Source organism: Notechis scutatus, chromosome 1, assembly GCF_049901735.1.
Source record: "Notechis scutatus isolate UNSWTSFEM ecotype Mainland chromosome 1, rNotScu1.2, whole genome shotgun sequence".
NCBI classification, from domain to species: domain Eukaryota; kingdom Metazoa; phylum Chordata; class Lepidosauria; order Squamata; family Elapidae; genus Notechis; species Notechis scutatus.
The window spans coordinates 25,378,923-25,400,885 of record NC_142009.1 but is presented as its reverse complement, the minus strand read 5'-3'; the positions used below and the strand labels follow the sequence as shown (position 1 = coordinate 25,400,885).

Genomic DNA, 21,963 nt, shown 5'->3' with positions numbered 1-21,963 from the left:
ACATCTGAGGTCTAGAGCAGGGGTGTCCAACCTTGGCAACTTTAAGACTTGTTGACTTCAACTCCCAGAATTCCCAGAAAGTTGCCAAGGTTGGACACCAGCTTTGCTGGCTGAGGAATTCTGGGAGTTGAAGTCCACAAGTCTTAAAGTTGCCAAGGTTGGACACCCCTGGTCTAGAGGGAGGCAATCTGACCAGCCCCTTTAAAAAGACTTTGCATCTCAGCCCCCTTTATATTGCAGTACAGGTAGTCCTCACATTACAATCACAATTGAGCCCAAAATTTATAAGACTTTTGTTAAGTGAATTTTGCCCCATTTTACGACCTTTCTTGCCACAGTTGTTAAGTGAATCACTGAAGCTGTTAAGTTAAATAACCCAGTTGTTAAGTGAATCTGGTCTTCCCATTGACTTTGCTTATCAGAAGGTTGCAAAAGGTGACCCCAGGACCCTGCAACCATGATAAATGTGAGTCAATTGCTGAGCGTCTAGATTTTGATCCCAGGGTCATGGGGATGCTGCAAAAGTCGTAAGTGTGAAAACTGGTCGAACGGTCACTAAAAGAACTGTCTGTAAGTCAAGGATTACCTGTAATGAAGCACCACAAGCAGCTTCTCCTCAGATGTAGGAATCAGTGGGTCAGTTTTGGTTGAACGAGATGGTCCTGTTAGTTACCCTGGAGCCAAAGGCAGCATTCTGAATTGAACGTGGAAACCAACAGGGAGCTAGTGTAAAGCCTGCAGCGCCACTACAATATGCTTATGGAAACTCTTGGGTCATTGTACTCTGGCCAGCTGAAGGTTCTGAGTGATAGAAAAAAAATAGAATAACAGAGTTGGAAGGGACCTTGGAGGTCTTCGAGTCCAACCCCCTGCATAGGCAGGAAACCCTACACCACTTCAGACAAATGGCTATCCAACCTTTTCTTAAAAGCTTCCAGTGTTGGAGCATTCACAACTTTTGGAAGCGAGTTGTTCCACTGATTAATTGTTCTAACTGTCAGGAAATTTCTCCTAGGTTGCTTCTCTCCTTGATTAGTTTCCACTAATTGTACTAATTTGATCTTCAAAGGTACTATGCACATGTAAAGTGCATCGTTTAGTGTCAGAGAATGCTGACCACTGTTCATCTCTCCTCTATCCCACTTGGCAAGAAAAACCTGGCCAGCTAGCTTGACCATTCATTTCTGCCTTCAGCTTTCGGAAAACCTGGGGTTGTGGAACCAAAAAGAGTGAGAAAGAGAAGGCTGCTCTTAACGTGTTGAAGGAGGAGTACCGAAAGTTGGGGCCCATCTCCTTTGCTGAAATCAATGTCCTCATGGTTTTCACACTGCTGATTCTCCTCTGGTTTACCCGAGATCCAGGCTTCATCCCAGGCTGGGCAACTGTTCTCTTCAATAAAGAAAAAGAGTGAGTGGATATTATAACTGCCTTGCAAAGACTGAGTCTACCTTGAAAGAGCTTTGGGTATCATCTTCCCAGATAGCACAGAGCCTATGATTGACAGTGAATCAACCTAGCACTGCTGGCTCTTGCATATGTTGAAGACATAAATGTGAATTAGCAGCATCCAGTCCAGATGGAGGGAAAGCAGAGAATTTGCAATCAGTTTTGCTGCAACTGAGGCCATACTGAGTTCAAATCTCTCCTTAGCTATGAGTAAACAGCCTGGGCAAACCATGCCTCTCTCTGCAGGATGTTTATGAGATAATCCAGTGGATATCATCCTAACCTATTTGGAGAGAGGTCAGATAACATGAGACTCTTGACAAATATTGATCTGAGTCAGTCATACAATTGATCGGGAAATAGTTTATTTTTCAAAGGAGTTGAAACATTGACATTGGGTTAATTGAGGCAAAGTTGAGGGAGATCTTACTGATTTGCCAAATCACTACCAAACAGAGCATGATACACATACTCCAGGAGAGACTGTGGGCCGAGGGATAGTGATCTTGATTCCCTCACACAGAGTGGCTTGTGCACACTTCAAGGTGCTTAGCAGCTGGGCTCTTGATTGGTTGCTGGTTGCTTGGTTGCTTCAGGGGCTGAAAAAAATATATGAGATGGGCCTCATTTCTCAGGCCTTCTTTATCTTTTTCTAAAATTCATTCCAGGTATGTGACTGATGCCACTGTGGCCATTTTTGTGGCCCTACTGCTCTTCATTCTTCCTTCCACAAGGCCCAGATGTGGTTTCTGCAGCCAGAACAGCTGTGATTTGGAAGAAGCCGAGGAAGGTAAAGGATGAAAACCACTACTTTCCTCCTTTAGTCCTGGAAACTTTCAGGCAGCTTATCTTCTGCCTTTGAACTACAGAAGAGCAGCCTCTTCTCAAGAAGCAGAGCAGGAAGGGATGGAATCAGGCGGCTTTTGAGACCTAGGCTGCTGTGTGATGTTCCATGTTGCCAGATTGAATGGAATGATCCTATTCACACAAGGACATGAGTCATGTGGGGACTCAACACAGCTGAAGATACATCAAAAATTTATCAGAAGTATTTCAGAACTGACATGGCAGGCTGAGGAAAAAAGACCACTGTGGTGCATAGAAGGGAGATGTTGTATTTGCTTGTATGCAAAGTATTTCTTCCAAAGCATTTTTGAAATATGCATATTCCCTACTGTCACAAGTGTTATATAACTAGCATAAAAACCTAATGAGAATGAGTGGAGGTGGGTAAGGGAGGATTAGTTTTAGTTCAAAAGGCTGAGAGAGAAATATAAAATAGCTACTCCTTGTTGACTAGGCCTCTATAAAGTGTTGCTGGTGGGGAATGTTCTGATTGTATTAGAGGTGTCCCGGAAACATAACTAATGGATACCATTCTACAGTGGAGTGTAGAAAAAACATGCATTCCTCACAATGGCGTTTGATCTATTTTCTTGGAAATAAAAAGTTGGTTTTTGCAATGAAGTATTTCCTCCTCTGACTCCAGATGCCCTCCTACATATGTAGCTTATCCTGCTCTTTCTACAGTTATGAAGGAACCATTTTTCCCAGGCCCGTTGCTGGATTGGAATACTGTTCAGAAGAAGCTGCCTTGGAGCATTGTGCTGCTACTTGGAGGTGGCTTTGCTTTGGCCAATGGAAGTGATGTAAGTCCTTGGCACTTGTTTCCTGTAATGTTTAGACTCAGTTGCAACAGGAATTCTTTTTGGTAGCATTCATCCTACAGAAGGAAACCCAGTCCATTCACAATGGTTGCACCTTACCCACATGGATCAGTGTAAAAAAGACAGAATTGCTGGCTGCATTATTACTTGTTGCTTGCTTTAATGTTTTTTTTTTTTTGTGGTTTAACATATTTTGCAAACCTGATCCAATCTACGATGGAAATATGCTGTAGTTACCAGGCTGAGTGTTATTGTTGTTTTTATGACCCCAGCCTTCTGAGCTCTTTTCCTATCCTACTGTGCTGTGCTTATATAACATTGTGATTAAATTGACATTTCTGCATTGCACAAAGTCCTATATTTCTACACAGAGTTTCTATATTTTTACAAACATTGAGCCAGACAGGCAAGGTTTGTAAATTGAGTTAAGCCACACAAAGTGAAAATTAACCATGCTTAGTATATTGTGTGAATGCAGCTGCCAAATTTTAATTGAATTGGTTAAAGCAGGGGTGTCAAACTTGCAGTGTCACATTGTCATCACATGACGTATCATGACTTTTTTCCCCTTTGGTAAACCGGTGGTGGGCATGGCCAGCGGGTGATGCATCCAGACCGTGGGCCGTGAGTTTGGCACCCCTGGGTTAAGGTGTGTTTAATTAGAAATTTGGCAGCTGCACTCACTTAACATACTAGGCGTGATTAGTTTGAACTTGAACTTGAACTTTTGTGGGGATATAAGCTTATGCAATGGATGGACCCGGCCACTATGGTTTATAGATCATGCTTTATCTCTTAGTGTGATGTATAAACTCAGCCATTGTAGCTTGTTCAAACTATGGTTAAACTAAACACTGATTCTGTCCATACACAATCCTGGTTATTTTTCAACTGACCTCTAAATTAGACTCACCAAGTTATTCTGTTTGCATAAAATTTGCTCAGGATCCAAATGCAGCCTTATTGATAGCAACTGCTGTGAGGAGCAGATTTTTTTCCTTAACAACAACAACAAAAAACCTTCTCATGGACTGCACAATGCAGAGGGTCAGATTATCAGGATTTTCCTCTGGTCTAATGTAGAGTTTTCAGTGAAGCAGTACCAATATGCCTCAAATGATTGCTCGATATCTATGGAGATACATATGGCTTCCACTCTTCAAGCGTTTTGGGAGTCTCTTAGAACCTCCTTCTGTTCCCAGGCCTGAGATTAGGCTGTCAGCAGAGCCTGTTGAATTTTGGGGGATGCTACTTATGTAGTTCTTAAAATATCATAAATCAACCATGTGGCCTCAAAATTCAAGACCTAAGCAAACAAACAAAGGATAATTTCTCTTCCCCAGTTCATGTTTGTAGGTAGTATTAGGGCATCCTGGGCTTTAAACACAGTTCAGAAAAGGGAAAGATCAGCATCTTACGACATAAGTTTTTGAAGTCCTTGGGTAAACCCATGTCCTACATTTTCTGGAGAACTCTTGATTACAAAACAAGTGATTTTGGGGCCAGCACACTGCACCAATCAATGAGCACCTTCTGCTTTGCTTTTCCAGGAAACATGCTTGCTGTTGCAACTGTGGCTGCTAACAGCGAACCACTCAGGACTGTGCATGTGAGGTTTTGTGGGGTTCAAAAGGGGAGCCCCTCAGCCTGCAGCCTGGCACCCAACCAGAGTGCTTATTCCTGACTGGCAGGCAGCTGCCGTTTGCATTCAGATGGCATCAGGACAAGGAGAACTTGACCTAAATTTAGCTCTTGGGAAGCAGCATCTAATAGTTAGGCTGCAAGCTTGTTGGTTATTCAGCATGGTTCATCTGGCAACATTTTAAATTGTAGGTTTAATACAAAAATACCAGCCATTCAAATTGAGCAGTCAGTGACTGTAAGGAACAGGCTGCCCTTGTTCTCCTGAAAGAGCTTTGGCAGGAGAGAGAAACACAGGAGCCAGACAAAGAGGTTCCTGTGCCTCCCAGCCAGGCACATCCCTTCTTCCGGTGTTCATGCCTTGCAGAGTATATGGTCACCCAAAAGATATTGATGCTCATATTCTGATGTGTTTCAAGTTATAGTTGAGCTCTGGCTGATTAGAAGCAGACACTGTGAGCTTTTTCCTCTATAGCTGGCAGATACGTATTGTGGGTTACTCTCATAGCTTTAAGGTAAATAGGCAAATTCTCCTGTGCACATCTCATGAATGTGGAGAGAGTTGTGTGAGGATTTTATGTGGCTCCCGTGGAACTGGACATTGCTTCCTTTGTATATGTGAAGAATATACAGTATAATACGTTTTGCATCTCATGGAATAAAAGTTGAGATTGTTGCTTTCTCTCCCAGGCAAAAAAAGTTGGGTAAGGGGCGTGCATAAGTGCACCATCGTGCCTACTGTCCCTGTCCTATTGTCCCTATTTATTCATACCTATTTCCTGTATTCTTACTCAAGTTTATACTTATATCTTGTAAGCGATTGACAAATCAAATAAATAAATAGATAGATAGATAGATAGATAGATAGATAGATAGATAGATAGATGATAGATAGATAGATAGATAGATAGATAGATAGATAGATAGATAGATAGATAGATAGATAGATAGATAAAACATAGGAAAGGGTCCATGACATTCTTTACTGAGCTATGTTTGCCTAATAGACCACTTGCAATAGCCATCAAGTAAGTAGCTGGGATGGGGAAAAAATGGTGCATGGAATAATAATGCATCTAATAGAATATCTGTAGATCTGAGTTGACCTGTGGAGTCCTTGATGGTCTCTGGGCTTGGTTGTTTGCTTGCAGATATATCAGTACCCAGCTAGATAACATCATGCACTGGTGATATCTAGTTGGATAATGAAGCATCTGCCAGCAAACAACCAAGCTCAGAGAGCACCAAGGTCTCCATAATGTTATATCCTTAGGTATGTGGCTTAGAAATTAACCCATTTTTCTAACAGGCAGCTTTGTTATGAAGGGATGGCTAAATTCTGCCAACTATTTGTAAGAACAGTTTTGCTGGTTCAGGGTAATTTATGTGTGAATGCAGCCATAGAGTTGGAAGGGATCTTAGACATCATGTACATCCAGTCTCCCAATTAGTCAGAGATGTCAGTGCAGCTTCCTTAACTAAATTGCTGTTTAAGCTCCACCAGAGAGTTGGTTTGGTGTAGTAGTGTTTCAGGCTAGAAACAGGAAGACTGAGAATTCTAGGCCTGCCTTAGGCACAAAGCCTCCTTGGGCCAGTCACTTTGTCCTAGGAAGGAGGCAATGGGAAAACACTTCTGAAACAAGTTGCAAGAAAAACTGAAGGGAACTTGTAGAGCAGTGATCCCCAACCTTTTTTACGCCGCGGCCCGGTACCAGCATCAGCTGGGCGCCGCAGCGACCGGTCCGGCATCAGCTGGGCGCCGCCATCTTTTGATGAAAAAGTGCTTCCGGTGACCTCACCGGAAGCACGTTTTCATCAAAAAGATGGCGGCATGCTCGATGAGCTTTCCGGGTAGAAATGGCTTTCTGCCGGAAAAGCTCACGAGCGCAAGCGCCGCCATCTTTTGATGAAACGTGCTTCCGGTGAAACTTTCTACCCGGAAAAGCTCACGGAAGCACTTTTTCATCAAAAAGATGGCGGCAGCAAGCTGCTGCCCGGTAGGACTTGTTCCGCGGACGGTACCGGTCCATGGACCGGTGGTTGGGGACCCCTGTTGTAGAGGAAGTCTTCAATATCAGGCACAATTAAATGAAAGGGGGAAAAAACGCTCCAGCAAAGCGATCTCCCAGTACTGCCCAGAGTAGACCGGTGTTAGGATATTTCTTTTGAGAATTACCAAAAATTACGGTATGCTTTCCTGCAATTCCTACTGCCTGGTTCTAGTCCTTCCCTCTGCGGCAGAGATGGTGTTCAGCAGGTTCTGACCAGTTCTGGAGAACCGGTAGCGAAAATTTTGAGTAGTTCGGAGAACCGGCAAATCCCACCTCTGACTGGAGATTTTACAGTATCCTTCCCCTGCCACGCCCACCAAGCCACGCCCACAGAACCGGTAGTAAAAAAATTAGAATCCCATCACTGCTCTGGGGCAGTAAAAAAACCAGATATTCTTCCTCCTTTCCTCCAGTGTGATTGATGTGAAATTCATCTGTTTCTAAGCTAAACTTATCCAGACACGATTTCCACTATTCTGATCTGAACATTGTATTATGACCCTTCTGATAGCCAGTAGTTGTTTGGCCATAGACCTACTATACAGAGATATACTTTTTTTCTGAATTTGGAGGTTCTATTTAAACTGGAGGGTGATAAAAATATCTCCACCGTTAAGGAGAAGTTGACTTTTACCTAGCTATGAGGGCTTATGTTTCACCTTTGCAGGGCACAATCTTTCTTCATAGTTAAGAGAGGAATACGCCTGGATTTGCACTAGTTTACATTAAAATGGGTTGGGTAGATTGTGGTTCAGCATATTGTAGCCACTGTGATAATATGTTGTGTAAGTTATCCCATCACATTAAGCCAAACACAACTTATTTATTTGGGCAAATCATATTCCTAAATACAGCTATTCCATTTTAAAAATGGAGATCTTGTGTATTATATAAATTTAGTTTTGTAATGTTTTTATTTTAGGGGATTTTCTTTCTAACTCGGTTTTTCTCCCTTTATCTACCAGGCTTCAGGGCTATCCAAATGGCTGGGGAATCAGATGACTCCACTGCAAACCATTCCTCCCTGGGCCATTGCAGTTGTTCTCTCTATTGTCATCGCCATTTTCACCGAATGTACCAGTAATGTGGCCACAGCCACCCTCTTCCTGCCTGTCTTTGCATCACTGGTAAAGCTCTTTTCTTGGCCGATATTTATTTTGAGGATTTTGTTTCGTAATGCCTAATACAACCATTCCAGCAAGATGCATGAATATCCAGGCTTCTGGATTAGGCGCTTGGGGAATCATCTAGTGTCTTTTTATGGGATCAGATTCAGTTTGGGGCTCCAAGAGGTAACTTTTCTTTGATTAATTGAAAGCAGCAGGACCAATTGGATGATTTGTTGCTTTGATAACGTCATCAATATGCATAGTTATAAAGAAGATGATCCATTACTAAAGTCACATGCACACAATATTTCAACACAAGGAATAGGAAAGGAAGAAAGTAAAATCAAGGGTAAATAGCAGTTGAAGGTACATTTATTTCAGTTATGCATTTATAGCTATGTTCACACAATAATATATATATAATACATATATAATCAGATCTGTTAACTAGATAAGCCAACAGTTGCATTCCTACAGCAAGGTAGCCTTGGTTAATTTTTTTGTGATGTTCCATCTTGTGTGAAATTTAGTTTATGGCTCAGTGTTTATGTGAATTCAGATAATGGGTTAATTCAGAAACCAGGTGAAGCATGTTATGTGAACAAAACAATGGAACAGGATGTTAGAATAGGGGATTGAGCCAGCATGACCATGAGAACAGTAGCATTGTAGGGAAATTTTGAAGGACAAGGGAGTAAAACAGATTTCAATGGAAGGGAAAATAAAAAAGGACAAAAATATTGAGGGAGCTTTTGAATTGATGACTAAATATTTATGCTTCCTTTGTTTGTATATGGAGATAATTTTTCTCAGAGCAGTTACCCTAGAACAGGGCTGTCAAACTTGTGGCCTGCGGCCTGGATGCATCATGCGCTGGCCACGCCCATGCCCAGTTTAACAAAAGGTCACAACATGTCATGTGATGCCACTATGCCACTGTGACAACGCGAGTTTGACACCCCTGCCCTAGAGCATGCTTCATTTTTTTCAGTACAATCTGATCACACTATCAAATTGCAAGATAGAATTCTTTATTGGTCAAGTGTGATTGGGCACACAAGGAATTTGTCTCCAGTGTGTAACTGCAGCAACTATTATTGTATGGGAAGAGTATCGGTGGTATGCTACCGGTTCGGCTCGGTTCTACCAATGGCGATGAGCAGCGGAGACCAAATCAGTTTTCTCCGCTGCTCTGCTATTGGGCCCACCCACCCGCCCAGGCTCCCATACACACCTTTATCTTCCGCTTTTGAAGCATAGCTGCTTTGCGCGGCCCAGAAGAGTGCCGAGAGGCAGCTGCTGAAGCGACCGGGAGAGTGCAGGCCTGCAGGAGGTGAGTTGGAATGCCTCTGCGCCTGCGCAAACGCCTCTCCACCTGCACAAAGTGTGTGTTTGGCATGCGCGTGCACGCAAAGTGTGTGCCCACCAAGCACAAAGCATGCCCACCAAGCCACGCCCACCGAACCGGTGGTAAAAGTTTTTGAATCCCACCATTGAAGAGCATGTAAGGGAAGATATATTTTTGATGTAGAAATCACTGATTTCCGGATTTCTTCCTAACTTGGAGAGAGGTCTGTTATTTTGAACTGTGGGAAGAGTTACCCTTGAATCACAACCTGTTGTTTAATACCATATCAATTCTGCCCAACAGCTTTTTAGGCCAAGGCTATATTCTTATGGGACAACCTGTGCCGCTGAAATTATTTTGTTCTTTTTCTGGTGTGGCAGTCAAGAGACCGATATACATTACCGTATTTGCCGGCGTATAAGACGACTGGGCGTATAAGACGACCCCCCAACATTTCCACTCAAAATATAGAGTTTGTTATATACTCGCCGTATAAGACTACCCCTCTTCCACACACCTTCCACTTTTGCACTTTTTTTTTTTTTGACGCACTTTTCTGCTTTGGACAATTTTGAAATGAGCTAATCCAATTTTGAACCAAGAATATGCCAATAGCTATGGAGTTTAGAAATGAGTTTTAAAAATATTTTCATTGCTTACCATTAAGCGTAAAATATGTTGTAAATAAAATGAGAACACAGGAAACGTTCTCTTCTCAATACAGCTGCTCTCTCTCTCTCTCTCTCTCTCTCTCTCTCTCTCTCTCTCACACACACACACACACACACACCAAAAACCCGGACACTGAAAAGGCTGCCAAGGAACAGTATATTCAATGCCTTCTCTTTAATCAAGAAACAAGGAATTCCTTAGAATCTTTTTTTTTCCCCAAGTGGCCCTCTTTAAAAAAATATATGGAGGTAACACTTTCATTCAAAAAGTCTTCCAGTATCTGGAGTCGCTCAGACATATTGAAGTGAGGCAGGAGAGTAAGTGAAATTTGAAATGATCCAGCTACAGTTTTCTTCCCCTCCCGCCCGAAGGCCATTATCTCCACGTCAAAACGAACGAGGGGAGGCAAAGAAGCCAAACACTCTAAAAGGATCTCTTTATTTTCCTACACAAGGTCACACCTACTTTTCCGCATTCAAAGGACAACCTCTCCTCACCACCACCACACACACACACACACCCCAATACCCGCAAACAATGTTCTGGGCATTAATCACCATTGCTACATTAACCTGGTAAATTTATACCCTGCCTCCCCAGTGTTGCTTTGACGGCAGGATTTCACACAGCGGGCGCTCGCTCGCTCTCTTCTCCGCTCTCCCACCGTTCGCACATGTTGGAAGCACCGTAAAACCTGATAACTCACCCGGGGCTCCCCATCCTTAACCTACAGCCGCCCGCATGCAAAACCTGCGTGCAAAAGAAAAAAAAGAAAAAGAAAAGTACGCCGCACGTGAGGATCTTCGAATCCTCTCCTCCCCACACCGCTAAGGAAAGAAGAGGGGGAAAGGTTGCGCAGCGCGTGGCGAGTGACACCCGCCCCCCACACACACGCTCCCCCAGCCTCCCTCCCGGCTGCAACTCAAGCTCGAAGTGGGAGTCGGAGTCCTCCCGGCGTATAAGACGACCCCCCACTTGGAGGCATGTTTTCAGGGCAAAAAGTCGTCTTATACGCCGGCAAATACGGTAGTTTGGTCCTTTAAGACACAACTGATGATTTCCTCAACCTTGACTTTTGTTTATGGCCTCTGAAAGGAGTACAGAATGCTTGGCCAGCTCCACCATTTCCTTCATGTTGTATTTCTATCCTGGTTTTAGAATAGATAGGGGGAGCCTCTAAAACAGTGGTAGTCAACCTGGTCCCTACCGCCCACTAGTGGGCGTTTCAGCTTTCATGGTGGGTGGTAGGGGTTTTGTCCCCTACTTTATAAATCACCATTACTGTGGAACCGGTGGGCGGTTAGAGAAAACTTTACTACTAACAGAACTTTTTAAAACTTTTTTAAAACTTTTGCTACTAACAGAGATAGAAAAATGGGAGGTAGGTATAAAAAGGTTGACTACCCCTGCTCTAAAACATTTCTTTGCTGCTTCAGACCAGCATGTCTTTCCACATGTCAGTTCAATACTGTAAATGTTTCTCTCCCTTCTTTCCCATTCCTTCTCTGCTTCTATCTGTGTAGTCACAATCCATTGAAGTCAATCCTTTGTACATCATGATCCCAGGCACTCTCAGTGCTTCCTTCGCCTTCATGCTTCCTGTAGCAACCCCTCCAAACGCCATTGTATTCTCATACGGCCATCTCCACGTAGCTGACATGGTAAGCTGGCAGTTTTGCTTTCAACTGAAGTTACAATAGCCAAGTTTTTAAAAAGAAGACAAGGTGTTTTTTTAAGTAGAGGTATTTCCAACATCTTGGGGGTCAACCCAAATATAAAAGCTATAATTATTTATTCAATTGAAAGGGATTTTAGTTATCAAGTTTATACTGTAATTCTGTGTAAGCTTCGAGTTAGTAATGCTTGAATAACTTCAAGGATATATCCAGCTGACAGGAATATAGAAATGAAATCTATTTTTAAATATTTTTTTAGTCTAATTTTCAATACTGGGGTTTATCTTCCATGGAAATAGCAACTAGATCTGACTTTTCTTTGATTTTCAGTATCCATCAGGGTAAAGCTAGGTGTTGTGTTGCCATTGCATTTTGGTTTAAATTGGCTCAAATAAAACACATTTTTTATCCTGAACTTGCTTTCTTTTGGGAGTACGTCTTTAGGCATACCACTCAAAATGCTTGTGTGTGTCAGAAAAAGCTCTACACATTTGTATGCAAAGGCTCATCTCTCTCTCTCTCTCTCTCTCACAACAGGCAGTGTTAGTAAAGCCAGATATTTTCTTCCCCTCCGCCCAGTATTGCAAGAGTATCGGTGGTATGCTACCGGTTCAGCTCGGTTCTACCAATGGCGATGAGCAGCGGAGACCAAACCAGTTTTCTCCGCTGCTCTGCTATTGGGCCCACCCACCCGCCCAGGCTCCCATACACACCTTTATCTTCCGCTTTTTGAAGCATAGCTGCTTTGCGCGCCCAGAAGAGTGCCGAGAGGCAGCTGCTGAAGCTACCGGGAGAGTGCAGGCCTGCAGGAGGTGAGTTGAAATGCCTCTGCGCCTGTGCAAACGCCTCTCTGCCTGCACAAAGTGTGTGTTTGGCATGCGCGTGCACGCAAAGTGTGTGCCCACCAAGCACAAAGCATGCCCACTAAGCCACGCCCCACCGAACCGGTGGTAAAAGTTTTGAATCCCACCATTGAAGAGCATGTAAGGAAGATATATTTTTGATGTAGAAATCACTGATTTCGGATTTCTTCCTAACTTGGAGAGAGGTCTGTTATTTTGAACTGTGGGAAGAGTTACCCTTGAATCACAACCTGTTGTTTAATACCATATCAATTCTGCCCAACAGCTTTTTAGGCCAAGGCTACATTCTTATGGGACAACCTGTGCCTCTGAAATTATTTTGTTTTTTTCTGGTGTGTCAGTCAAGAGACCGATATACATTAGTTTGGTCCTTTAAGACATAACTGATGATTTCCTCAACCTTGACTTTTGCTTATGGCCTCTGAAAGGAGTACAGAATGCTTGGCCAGCTCCACCATTTCCTTCATGTTGTATTTCTATCCTGGTTTTAGAATAGATAGGGGGAGCCTCTAAAACAGTGGTAGTCAACCTGGTCCCTACCGTCCACTAGTGGACATTTCAGCTTTCATGGTGGGTGGTAGGGGTTTTGTCCCCTACTTTATAAATCACCATTACTGTGGAACCGGTGGACGGTTAGAGAAAACTTTACTACTAACAGAGATAGAAAAGTGGGAGGTAGGTATAAAAAGGTTGACTACCCCTGCTCTAAAACATTCCTTTGCTGCTTCAGACCAGCATGTCTTTCCACATGTCAGTTCAATACTGTAAATGTTTCTCTCCCTTCTTTCCCATTCCTTCTCTGCTTCTATCTGTGTAGTCACAATCCATTGAAGTCAATCCTTTGTACATCATGATCCCAGGCACTCTCAGTGCTTCCTTCGCCTTCATGCTTCCTGTAGCAACCCCTCCAAACGCCATTGTATTCTCATACGGCCATCTCCACGTAGCTGACATGGTAAGCTGGCAGTTTTGCTTTCAACTGAAGTTACAATAGCCAAGTTTTTAAAAAGAAGACAAGGTGATTTTTTTTAAGTAGAGGTATTTCCAACATCTTGGGGGTCAACCCAAATATAAAAGCTATAATTATTTATTCAATTGAAAGGGATTTTAGTTATCAAGTTTATACTGTAATTCTGTGTAAGCTTCGAGTTAGTAATGCTTGAATAACTTCAAGGATATATCCAGCTGACAGGAATATAGAAATGAAATCTATTTTTAAATATTTTTTTAGTCTAATTTTCAATACTGGGGTTTATCTTCCATGGAAATAGCAACTAGATCTGACTTTTCTTTGATTTTCAGTATCCATCAGGGTAAAGCTAGGTGCTGTGTTGCCATTGCATTTTGGTTTAAATTGGCTCAAATAAAACACATTTTTTATCCTGAACTTGCTTTCTTTTGAGACTACGTCTTTAGGCATACCACTCAAAATGCTTGTGTGTGTCAGAAAAAGCTCTACACATTTGTATGCAAAGGCTCACACAACAGGCAGTGTTAGTAAAGCCAGATATTTTTTCTTCTATTGGAATGTAGACTTAAATAAAAGTTTTGAAAAAATGGATTTATCTTCATTTTGAAATATAAAACTAGAGTTCAATTTAGTGTCCAAGTGTAAATTTTGAGGCATTCCTACTACTAATTTAGAACTTGTTGAAATACTACACTTTACTTTTTGAAAAGTAGGATATAAATTACTGTTAGCACCAGAAAAGCTCAGTGGTTTTTCAGTGATATATGCATTCTAATCCCACCTCCTCCCAGTTTCCATAAAACTAGTGTTGTAACTCCCACTTTGAAGGCAGAAAACAAATTAGGAAGAAGCAGTAACAAAATGGACCGAAATTTCCCATCCTATCCCATAGCAGCTTATTCAGGCTGTTCCTGCAATTCAGCAGCATTGGGTTTTTTTCTCTTTAGAATAAAACAGGTATATATCTCTGATGATTGGAACAATCTTGCATAATAGTGAGTCTCAGTTAAATCTGAGTCTAGTTTGTATGTGAGAAGTTCAGAAGGTCCAATGCTACAATTCCCCCAGTGACGGTGTTAAGTTCTAAATGAAAGGGGAGGTTGTTGGTGTTTTCATTTTGTTCTTTGGAATTTCCCAGAATATGCAAAAGGGGGAGCAAAGGGTACTTGTACAATGTATTCCTGGAACAGGGAGAATGGTGTGATTCCCTTCCCGATATAAAAACATCACAATCTGACATGGGGCTAATGACTTCTCCTCTTGCTTGCTCTATGAATGAGCCACAGAACCTTTGGACTGCTCATTGTTTTCTTTGTTTTTGTCTCCCCTCCAGGTTAAAACTGGAATTGTGATGAACATCATTGGAGTCATTTGCATAACTCTGGCCATCAACACCTGGGGACGTTTCATGTTCCATTTAGACACTTTTCCCTCATGGGCAAACGGCACCCTAGGGAAGTGAAAACAAAGCCAAAAGCGTTCTGCACTTGTATGGACATCCTGTTCCTTTCTCGACCCAATTTTTTTCTCAAACCTTAGTTAACCCACTGAGGTCCATTTTTTGTCCTGAGTTGGGACAGACCACCTGGAAAGTATTCCAGCTGCACCTACATGTTTGTGCTGCTTCCAGAAGAATCTCTGAGCAAGCATCTCAGTGGCATCTCCTGCAGCCAGTGCTTGCCCAGCTGTGTTTCCAGGCTAAGCAGGAGCAGAATACGGGTTTTTTTTAGAGACAAAACATGGAGGCAAAAATTGCTATGCCTAAATATAGGAAGACAGTGGCTTCAGAACAGAGTAAACTTACAGTCATTAAGGTAAAATTGGGAGTATGTCAAGCGCACGCCTGATTAATTCCTTGTATTGACAGTTACGGGCTTGCAAGTTAACCATTTTACATGTGACTCCTGCTGCCTGACTAAACTCACTCACTCAGGCAAATCTTGTCTGGGAAGGCCTATTAAATGCTTCAAGACAAGGAGAATGTCTCTTCCACACTGGCATGTTGATCTGGACTATATGGGCTTACAACAGCCTGCTGTGTTCTGATTGTGGTAGTTCCCAGTCAGGCAGAAATGCAATTGTGTCTTCCCAACCTGTTTGCAGGCCCAGAGCTAGGCAGTTGCTAGTGAAAAAGCAGAAGGGGATATGAATGGGCAGGGGTGAGCTTGAAAGGGAGAAAGTAAATGCAATACAGCCAAAGTTAAACACAGGTAGCTTAATATGTTTAATATGATTTAAGTTGCCTTAAAATCAATGCAATACAATTTGAATTTTGTGCATCTGATAAACATACATTTTACATATGTCAGTGCCTTTGAACTCAGTGGCTGGAAGGCAGCAGATCAGTGAGCTATTGGATAAAATCTTGCCTTAAGAAAAGAGGAAGAGGAGATCTTTAAAATTTTACATAGATATTCATGGAAAACATCTGGAGTATCCTCATATGCATAATCTTTCCTCCCATTCCCTAAGCTGACGTTCTTCTTGCCTGGCCTTCTGAGTATGAGAAGTCATGATTTCAAATGTTCCTTTGTAAGAGTCAGGAAGAAGGGCACTTGGAACACAAATATATAAAGCAGATGTTTAAAATATTTTTCCTATTGTAGCTTGCCTGACTTTGGAAACTTACAAGAATGAATGTCACAAAATAATAGTAATTTTTTTAATTGTTGAATTTATTGGATGTTTTTCCTTACTGTCTTCAATCAGTATGAATGACTTTAAATGCATTTTAATTCTTCAGTTAAAGATCCAATGATACTTAAATTTCCAATTCTGACAGATGTTTAGGTGGCAAAGTTGAATAGTTTTACCCTTGAGTAATGGATGGGCAGGAACATCTGTGACTTGATTCATACACTGAGTCAAGCCATCACATGGTTTGCTTTGTTTCAACATAGCATGTTGGCTATTGTGGCTTAGCCTGCAGTGTAAATACATGAACAGCCGTACGATTCTTGAAATAGCTTATCCTGCCTAACTTCACTAGTGATTACATGAAAAGTGGGAATGTATTGCCTTCCAAGGTAATAAGGACTGGAGATTTCTGGTCATATAACTCCTGAGAAGAGACCAAAGGGTGATAGCGACCTCCTACCTTCCCCATTTCATATATGTTCAACTATATGTTCAATTGTAACATATCTCATTATTCATTTTGTGAACTGGCACTATCAGCTTACATGGTGCTTGAGGGAATAGAGGCTCTGTACTCTAAAGGGGAAGATCTTGCAGGATCCCACCTTCTGGTCAGGATCCTTCTGGTCATGTTTGTCAGTCCTGTTGAAAGAGTTTCTCCTTGCAAGGAGTGGTTTAGGCCTACATTGATGGGTACTGTTCAATTGTTCCTTTTTTAAAGATCTCTTTTTAAAGATGTTATCTTTCATGAGTTTGTAGACAAGATTTTGTTGTCCTAACTTAATTATTATAAAAAAAAATAAAAGTATTAATGGTTTCACCATCCCAAGACGGTTCTTGTTATCTGTCTGTGCCATGCTGAGCTGTTTCAAAGACTAGCATAATATACAGACAAGTTTTCCTATCACCTGATAAAGAAAGTAAATCCAAGATTGGGAACATTTCTGAAGATGCAGCCGCACAATTTCCTCCCTCCCTCTCTTCCCTTTCTTTCTCTATATTACCAGTATTGGAAGGCTTCGTATAGGCCCTACTATTACAAAATTTGAGGAAAACCTAGAACACATTTAAACCATTACCATGATTCTATACTGCATCACAGAATTTATATACAATAGGGGTAAGGGAAAAAGACTACAGGAGAGTCCATGCTAGCTCTTAATTTTTCATAGTTCTTCAAATAGCTAGCAGTGATGTTAATGGACTCCTCTGGAAGTTATATTTCACCCTTCCCAAGGAAGCTGATCAGGTGCTTTAGAAAATAGCTTGACCCCTTCCTCTCTGTGGTAGCCCTCAAGTATCGGAAGACTGCTATCATGTCTCCCCTGGTCCTTCTGTTCACTAGACGAGCCAAGCCCAGTTCCTGTAACCGTTCTTCATATGTTTTAGTCTCCAGTCCCCTAATCATCCTGGTTGCTCTTCTCTGTACTTGTTGGAGAACCTTGCTCTAAACCTGTGTTTCTCAGTCCATAAAGGTGCTGAGTTTGAGAAATACCACTCTAAGCCATCTGATAAACAGAAAATTGAGGTAGCAGTTTCTTGCTGGGTCCTTTGCTTGATTCTAAAGGGTGCTTACATTACCCAAACCAAGACAAAAAAAAAAGACATTGTTCCCAGAGACTGACACAAAGGGAGTGATGTCAATTCATGAGAGTCTTGTAAAATGTACATGTACAATATATGAGAGATTTTTTTTAGCACAAAGGGTAATTCTGCCCTGACTGGAGCAGAAGAAAGCTCCAGGTAACTAACATAAGTGTCATTTTCCTTAATATAGGCAAACCTATCAACACATTCCATCAGTTTGGCTCTGGAGCACTTCTTTGGGTTCAGTGCTAAAATTGCACCAATGTCTGGGAACCCAGAACTAAAAGAATCTGAAACAACTTCCCATGAGAGATCTTGAGTGGCCAAAGTTTGAAAGCAATACCTTTATGTAACAATAGAACAATAGAATACTTTATTGGCCAAGTGTGATTGGACACACAAGAAATTTGTCTTGGTGTAAATACTCTCAGTATACATAAAAGAAAAGATACATTTGTCAGGAGTTGAGAATCATAAGGTATGATACTTAATGATAGTCATAGGATACAATAAGCAATCAATCATACTAGGAAACAGTCAATATAAATCGTAAGTATACAAGCAACAAAGTTACAGTCATACAGTAACAAGTGGGAGGGGATGGGTGAAAAGGAGTGATGACAAGATTAACAGTAATAGTAGTGCAGACTTTGTAATAGTTGAACAGGGTTGAGGGAATTATTTGTTTAGCAGAGTGATGGCTTTTGGGGGAAAACTGTTCTTGTGTCTAGTTGTTCTGGTGTGCAATGCAATGTAGTGCAACAATTGTAAGAATGCCGTGTACAGCATTATACTTTAAAAAAAACCTCTGAGCTACAAAAATACAAAAAAGAGCAACCAAAATAGGGGGTTAAAATTGCTCTCCATCTAGGAAAAACAATAGTATTTGGAACTTTTTAGTGTAAAAAGCCATGTACGTAAAAGCAATGTTTCTCAACATTGGCAACTTTAGGTTGCCTAGACTTCAACTCCCAGAATTCCTAACCAGCAAATCTTTTAGTATGGCTAGAGTAGTTTGTGACATTTTTCCATTAGCTATCCAGCAAGGGGGAAAGATAACCAGATTCTTAAATATCAGAAAAAAAGACAAAAGGGTTTGTTGAACAAGGAAAAAAAAAAGCATTCTTTTGGATTGGTTAATATTAAAGATTCTGACAGCCAAAGTCCAGCCAAGACAAACTTCAGCCAAGATCGTCTCATTTTCACCCTGGCTGTGAATGTTTGCCTCACTAAAGTTCTCGTAGAAAAGTTTTGTTTGTGTTAAGAAACACAAACTTATTTCACCTGGTAGGTTGCTGGTAATTGTTATTACAGGCACCACACCAAGGCAGTCAATACAAAAGACACAGGACGGTATCTTGCTCAAAAAGAAATCACCTCTGTTTGCACTCCATGCTAAATCATAAAAGGTCTAGTGAACGTTAACAATAATCAAGCTGAGGATGTTGGGGAAATGCATTGCTAAATGTTTAACTGATCTGGATTAGAATGTTCTATAGACCCAGCAATGTCGTGATGTTTGTTATGTACTTTCAATCAAATAAGAGCAGCATTTCTCAATCTTGGCAGCTTGAAAATATGTGGACTTTATCTCCCAGAATTCCCAAGCAAGCCATGCTGGCTGGGGAATTCATGGAGTTAAAGTCTATATATCTTCAAGCTGCCAAGGTTGAGGAGGGACACTTCACAGGGTGCAAAAAGCCGAAATGAAAAGCACAATACAGTAAGATGAGATATATTAAGATGCAATTTTTCCTAGAACTGGATAGGGCTGAAGAGAAAGCAGAAGCAAGAGAGAAGGGACAGCCAGAGCCAAAATCAGATTTGCAGAATACTAAGGTGACCAACTTTTTTACAATGAAAAGGAGGACACAAATAAATTTAAGAAAAAAAACAAAGCCACTTGCGTGCAGTGCACTCTTGCGCACGGCACACTCTTGCGTGCGGCACACTCTCTCAGAACAATTCTCCTGTGTGGAGCGCATAAGTCTCATAATCGCGTCTCGCTGCACTGTACCAAGCTTTGATGAATCGTCATGTCAAATACAAATACGTCACATCACCACAACGGATCGGATCGGCATCGATCAAATACAGAGATTTACAGATTAGTCTTCAAATATCAAAAAGGAGGACATGTAGGAGGACACTTTTCGAGAGAGGACAGAACTTACAAAAGAACAACTGTCCTCCCTAAAGGAGGACGGTTGATCATTTTAAGAATATACATTACTGAGTCAAGGTCAGCATACCATGTTATGACAACAGCAGGGCCCAGACAGGGGCAGGGAAAAAAAGTTGGTTTTAATACAAAAGAGACCCAGATTTAGCTCAGTCTTGATCAATTATGTTGCATAAACACCAAAACATAACTTTGTGGCAGTGTCCAAGTCTTATCAAGTCAGTTGTCCAAAATGATGCAAAACCCACAACTGGAGATTGAGGCTGTATTCACAACTTTTTAAACTTAGTTACTGGATTAACCTATTATATAGATTTGCAAAATAGAGAATGATAGACAATATGAGTTAAATATTTGTAGTATCCTCAAAGAAATATTTTCTCCATTTCAATTAAATATCATGCCTTTGTGGGAACACTCATGCTTTCCATAGTTATTCCCCCCACCCACATGACATATTTTATATAATTGTTTCGTTAAAATGTTCCCCCTTCTCCTACTACAATTCTCCCATTTATTTCATTGCTTTCTTTTTCTTAGCAAAAATTTCACTAAATTATATTGAACATTTTATCAGATTTTAAATTACTTATTGTTTCCAATTTTCTAAGATTATTTCTAAGTACAAATATAAAAATACAATCTTATGTACCTTTCCAGAATCCCTTTTTCATTAAAGTTTACCCATTATCTCTAAAAGACTTTTGTTTCTTTGCATCTTGCTCCCCACCATTAAGGCTTCTCATCCCTTCCTTTCTTCTCCTTGCCCCCATCCCTTGCTTATTCTTCTCCTTGCCCTCTTTACCCCATGTCTCTCCACCTCCCTTTTGTTCTGCTTTCCTCCTTTCTGTTGTTTTCTAACATAGTATCCACTTTTCACCTTATTCTTCTCTTTTTGGTTGTTTTTCCAAGTCTTAAAGTCCCCTTTTCCTTTTTCTCTTTCTCCTTTTCTTCCCCAACTAAAGTCACTTGTTCATCAAAAATGGCTTCTTCTTTATCCCAGTCATCCTGTTGCGCAGTCAGTTTTTCATAAGTACAAACCGCCATTTCTAAAAATTGAAAAAGAGTGCCAAGAGAATCCTTCCCTTCTTGCTCTTCTTTTTTATATTTTTGGTATTCAAGTTTCAATCCATCCACAAGTGATGCCATTATAGAGAGAAAAGGTTTTTCCAAACAACCACCCAAGTGCTTTTAATCAAAGATAGTTCAGAAGCTCCAAAATCACCAAGCAATCCAAATAAGCTGTTTCTTTTAAGTACTTTCTCCTTCTTCACTTTCTCTTTCTGGGGTTAATGTTTAGTCCCAAAGTTCCATTTAAAATATATCTTTTAGAAGTCTTATTGATGTTTAATAACTCTTTAAAAGTTCTAGGCAATCTTCTCCTTATTTTCAAATTCTGCTCCAGTTTTTTTTTCCTTTCCTCTCCCTTCCCACTCACAGCTAAAAGGTTTAAAAAAAAAAAAAAAGATGTTCAGAAATCCTTATCCCTTTAGCATTTAATTACCTCCAATGCAGGTTTTCCGATTTCTCTTATAGTTCCATCCGCTGTCCGCGTTAGGAAGGAGAGTGTAAAGAAAAATAGAAAAAACTTTCCCTTTTAGAATTCCATTCACGCTTGTAACTCTCTCTGGAAACAATTTATCTTTGGCAGCTTTCAAATTCCAGGGTACTTTCTTTACTTTATCCCGGTCAAAAACAACTTTCACAGCTCTTCCGACTTTCTTCCTCCTGCACAATCTTGTCCGGCTGCAGGTTTTTTTGAGGCGGCCATTGCTGACCGCCGCTCCTCTGCCTTGGGAAAAGGGGTTTTGCCGGCTGGGGAGGGTCTGCGACACCCACAAACCCCTATCCGGATCCCCTGTCTTCAGCTGCCTCTACGGGCAGCTATATCCCCAAATCCAAATGGATCGGGGGCACCTTGGCAGCGAACGCAGCAGGGATCGCACAGTATCGCGAATCCCTGCCGCTGCCGAAGCCTTGCAAACCGGAAGTCAATTAGCTAATGCTAATATATGGCTATCACAAAAATGTGCTACTTTTAATGATAATTTTTCATTAAAATTAAATTCTCCTTGAGACTATTGTCAAACAAATTATTTGAAAAATCTTCCAAG

At 41.2% G+C, this 21,963-nt stretch overlaps 1 protein-coding gene across 1 annotated transcript in view; it reads left to right on the top strand.

The window, feature by feature from the left end:
• The window catches only part of SLC13A5 (solute carrier family 13 member 5), a 35,902-nt gene extending 18,999 nt beyond the window's left edge, over nt 1–16,903 (top strand). Inside the window, exons 7-12 of the mRNA XM_026671641.2 lie at nt 1,195–1,407; nt 2,115–2,236; nt 2,977–3,095; nt 7,771–7,932; nt 11,458–11,595; nt 14,777–16,903. Of these exons, the coding sequence (XP_026527426.1) occupies nt 1,195–1,407; nt 2,115–2,236; nt 2,977–3,095; nt 7,771–7,932; nt 11,458–11,595; nt 14,777–14,905 (883 nt within the window). The 3' untranslated portion in view covers nt 14,906–16,903. The remainder of the gene's footprint in view (nt 1–1,194; nt 1,408–2,114; nt 2,237–2,976; nt 3,096–7,770; nt 7,933–11,457; nt 11,596–14,776) is intronic.
• The last annotated feature ends 5,060 nt before the right edge of the window (nt 16,904–21,963 follow it).